We start from the raw sequence: 3,680 nt of genomic DNA on the forward strand, positions 1-3,680 counted from the left end.
AGATAATTTCCTAATCCAGAGAATTTGAGGAATGTTTATCTCATGATAGATAATCTGTGAAGGAATTTACTTCTACAATAGTGTGACGGTTTCTTTCTTGACAATAACTTCCCCCACACTAATCTCCGGATTTGCTGTCTCTTTGTTTTGCGACAACACTCCCAGCTTCATCTCTCTGGTTCGATTTACTTCGATCATTTTACTCACCCTGTCAGCAGTCGGTGGACGGCTATCTCACATCCAGCTCTCACTTTTCATCACAGGGTTTCAATAAGGGAACAGTATGGTTATCATTATAGACAACTTTATTTATTCTTTTAATTACAGACCACACTCACTTCCTACGATTAATCATGGTGAAATAAAGATTTTAAAGATATGATCTTCCCAAGAAAATTGAAACAATAACTGTCATTATAAATTAGAAACAGAAACTCAATCAGCATAAGAGATGGATTTAAAGTGATTACATTTAGTTAATTTCAAGTGATTGCACTTTGTTTTTTCAATGATAAACATGCAAAAACAGCAGCATGAATTGAATTTCCTTCAGAAGACCCAATGAGAATCCACAGCTCAGCGTGAAATCACGGTGACTCCTGGTTGGGTCACATATACAGCTTGGGGAACCATCATCACTGCAGGCTGCATTTGTACAACAGGTTGATTTTGCACGATGATGACATTGGGTTCTTTTTTTTGATGTTTTAACTCACGATGCATCTGACACCAGGAGCACCACAGACAGAAACAGGACACTGCAATGTCATTACAGAGAGAACCCTGCAGAGAACCAAAGAAATAAACGTTGTGTTGGAAATTCATCATACAGTAGCTTCACTGTCATAAAATGTGACATGGGACGTCCAGTATGCATCAGCTTTACATCATACCTTGATATGATATCTGTGACGAATGGCAACCCTCAAAGACAGGACTGCAGGAGGCACAACGAGGGGTATCCCGCAGGCGGCTGTGATAGCGGGGCTGAGCATGTCACATAATGGGAGACAACGGTTCTCTCCAAAACGTCCTGAAACTGTGCAGGAAAGACAAGGGCAGCACCAGAAACCATAGCAACCTGCAAAACAAACACAGAGATACTCAACAGAGTTACTTGCTAAAGAAGGGGTTTGATAATCCAATAATAAAAGTTTTGATTATGATTCTTACAAGTGCTCACGTCCTCAAAGCAGTCACAGAGACCACTGTTCCAGTCTGTCTCGGGTTTTGCTGCCATCTGATGTTGGATGAGTTTAACAGTGAACAATGTACCTGTTCACACAGAAATCAGAGCAAAGCAAAAACAAATACTCAACTTCTGATTATAAAAAGCTCATATATTGCAATTATTTTGCTAGTAATTAATTTGGAGCCCCTATGGCAGGGGTGGGGAACCTCCGACCCCCGGGTCATTTGGAGCCCCTATGGAAAGGCCATTATTGCATCACATTCATCTTTTAGCAGATGAACTGATCAGATATCGGAGAGCCTTTCATAACTTGTTTAGACTTGTCTGACAGCTGGCTGATAGCAGACAATGCTTCGAAACCTGAATAAATGTGCACAAAACAATGTGAAGGGAAAGTATCTGAGGAATAGTTTGACATTCTTCGGTTTACTGTAATATGACTTTAGATCTTGTTTATGAGAAAATGTGAAGCGTCTTTAAATGTAAACCTTCCAACTTCTTGATATCTACCAGTTCGCACTTGTAAAGGAAAAACAAATATTTCTTAGATAAATTGCTAGTAAAAAATACATTTCTGTTATTGTGAGAAATGCAGAGCATGCTACACTACGCAATATGTACGGTATATATTTATACACTCAAGGTTCCAAGTGTTTTGTGTTCAGAGATGGTCTTCTGCATATCTTGGTTTTAATGAGTGGTTATTTGAGTTACTGTTGCCTTTCTATTGTCTTTAACCAGTCTGGTCATTCTCCTCTGACCTTTGGCATAAACAAGGCATTTCTTCCCAGAGAATTGCCGCTCACTAGATATTTTCACTTTTTCTGACCATTCTCTGTAAGCCCTAGTGATGGTTGTGTGTGAGAATCCCAGTAGATCAGACGTTTCTGAAATACTCAGGCCAGCCCGTCTGGCACCAACAACCATGCCACGTTCAAAGTCACTTAAATTCCCTTTCTTCCTCATTCTGAACTTCACCAGGTCGTCTTGACAATGTCTACAAGCCAAAATGCATTGGGTTGCTGCCAAGTGATTGGCTGATAATATATTTGCGTTACCGAGCAGTTGAACAGGTGTATCGAATAAAGTGTGTATGTGCCCCCATTACTGTGTTTCCACTCAATCATGTTTTGATATACTGTACTGTGTTCAGCTTTGACTAACAGTTAATAAGGAAAACAAACTCTTACCCCAATTTTTAAAAGAACATCTTAAAAATATTCGTCAAATAAATAGTTACTTAAGAATGAATGTAAAGTACATTCAAGTCCATGAATGATAATATTTACTTTCAAGACATAAAAACAATTCCACTACAGGGCTATAAACTAAATCTGACTTACTACATGCCATTACATTTTCTAATTAATTGTTACTACCGAATTAATTTAAAGTACATTAAAGTCCATTTACTTTTAAGACAGAAGAGGAAATGTACAGATCAACAAAACAACCAAATATTAAACATTTGCAGGTGTGTTTGCCGCTGCAGATAGAAACCAAAAGACTAAGATCTGTTTCTAAGAATTTATCATATTGTAATCCAAGTTGACCTTTGATTGTGTTTTTATATTTCAACATAATAAAGTTAATTCTTTAAAAAAAATCATTTTTGTCTTCAGAAAGATTATACTGTTAAATTCTTCTCATTAAACTTTCATTTAACAGTTAGGATAAAGGTGTAACATGTTTACCTGATGGAGCTGGACACCTCTGCGACTCTGAAGCTGTGAATGAACGAGAGCCTATGTGATGGTTTATCAATCGGTGTGTTTCGGATAGCTGAACTCAAGCAATGCTGCAAAACCTGAATCCATTGGCACAAAATATCGAAAACAGAACTACTTCTGAGGAATGGTTTGTTAGTTTGATGTGCTCGCCCTTGAAAATGTGTTTATCATGTCTTACTTTAGGCTATGCATCGATCCGGACCTAGTGATCTCGCCATCTCATGAGCTGCTATATGCTGAACACTCTTCCCAGCCAAAGGCAACCCACAGCTCAGTGATGTTGAGGGATTGGGCTGCTGTGACTGCCAATACTACCACATCCGTGTCAACTGTGCATATTGACACCTTGCTATACCCTTCCTTCACAGCATCTCCTGGTGCAGTAGGATGCGGTTATCAGCCTCCTCATGTGTGCATGGTGCAAATACTGATTATTTGTTTGCCAGTGTTGAGGGCTGTCACACTGGTTGTGTTGTGTTCAAAATTCCAGGAAAGACAGACGACTTCTAAGTTTAACTATGTATTATGAGAGAGCAAAAGATATATATCACTTGGCCAAGGACTCCGTCATGTCCTAGAAATCACAGACAGCAAAGCTGTAATCTGTCAGTCTATTTCCGGACAAGAGCCTCGAACCTCGTGCGTGCATACATTTTATTACACAGGGCGTTGCCCGTACATTTTACGGTTTAGACTTGGTTCTCTTTGGTTGGTGCACAGACTCAGACAAGAGTCTCTTGACAACACGATCCTCCAAT

The 3,680-nt window shown here is 39.2% G+C and overlaps 1 protein-coding gene across 1 annotated transcript; it reads right to left on the reverse strand.

The window, feature by feature from the left end:
• Positions 1–284: 284 nt before the first annotated feature.
• Positions 285–3,157, reverse strand: LOC117495167 (cornifelin homolog B-like). Its single transcript, XM_034146286.1, has 4 exons — positions 2,887–3,157; positions 1,174–1,275; positions 894–1,081; positions 285–783 (listed from the first exon to the last, which is right to left on the reverse strand). Exons 2-4 carry the CDS (start codon positions 1,238–1,240, stop codon positions 577–579), a joined length of 462 nt encoding a protein of 153 aa, XP_034002177.1. The 5' UTR covers positions 1,241–1,275; positions 2,887–3,157; the 3' UTR covers positions 285–576.
• Positions 3,158–3,680: the final 523 nt, after the last annotated feature.

Source organism: Trematomus bernacchii, unplaced genomic scaffold, assembly GCF_902827165.1.
Source record: "Trematomus bernacchii unplaced genomic scaffold, fTreBer1.1, whole genome shotgun sequence".
Lineage (NCBI taxonomy): Eukaryota > Metazoa > Chordata > Actinopteri > Perciformes > Nototheniidae > Trematomus > Trematomus bernacchii.

What these genes read in the sequence shown, in the direction of transcription:
- LOC117495167 (XM_034146286.1), bottom strand. Translation starts at nt 1,240, where the DNA reads ATGGCAGCAAAACCCGAGACAGACTGGAACAGTGGTCTCTGTGACTGC. An exon ending in CTTTGAGGACGTGAGCACTT is followed by an intron (nt 1,082 to 1,173) that starts GTAAGAATCATA and finishes TTTGTTTTGCAG; the next exon opens with GTTGCTATGGTTTCTGGTGC. An exon ending in GTCACAGATATCATATCAAG is followed by an intron (nt 784 to 893) that starts GTATGATGTAAA and finishes GGTTCTCTGCAG; the next exon opens with GGTTCTCTCTGTAATGACAT.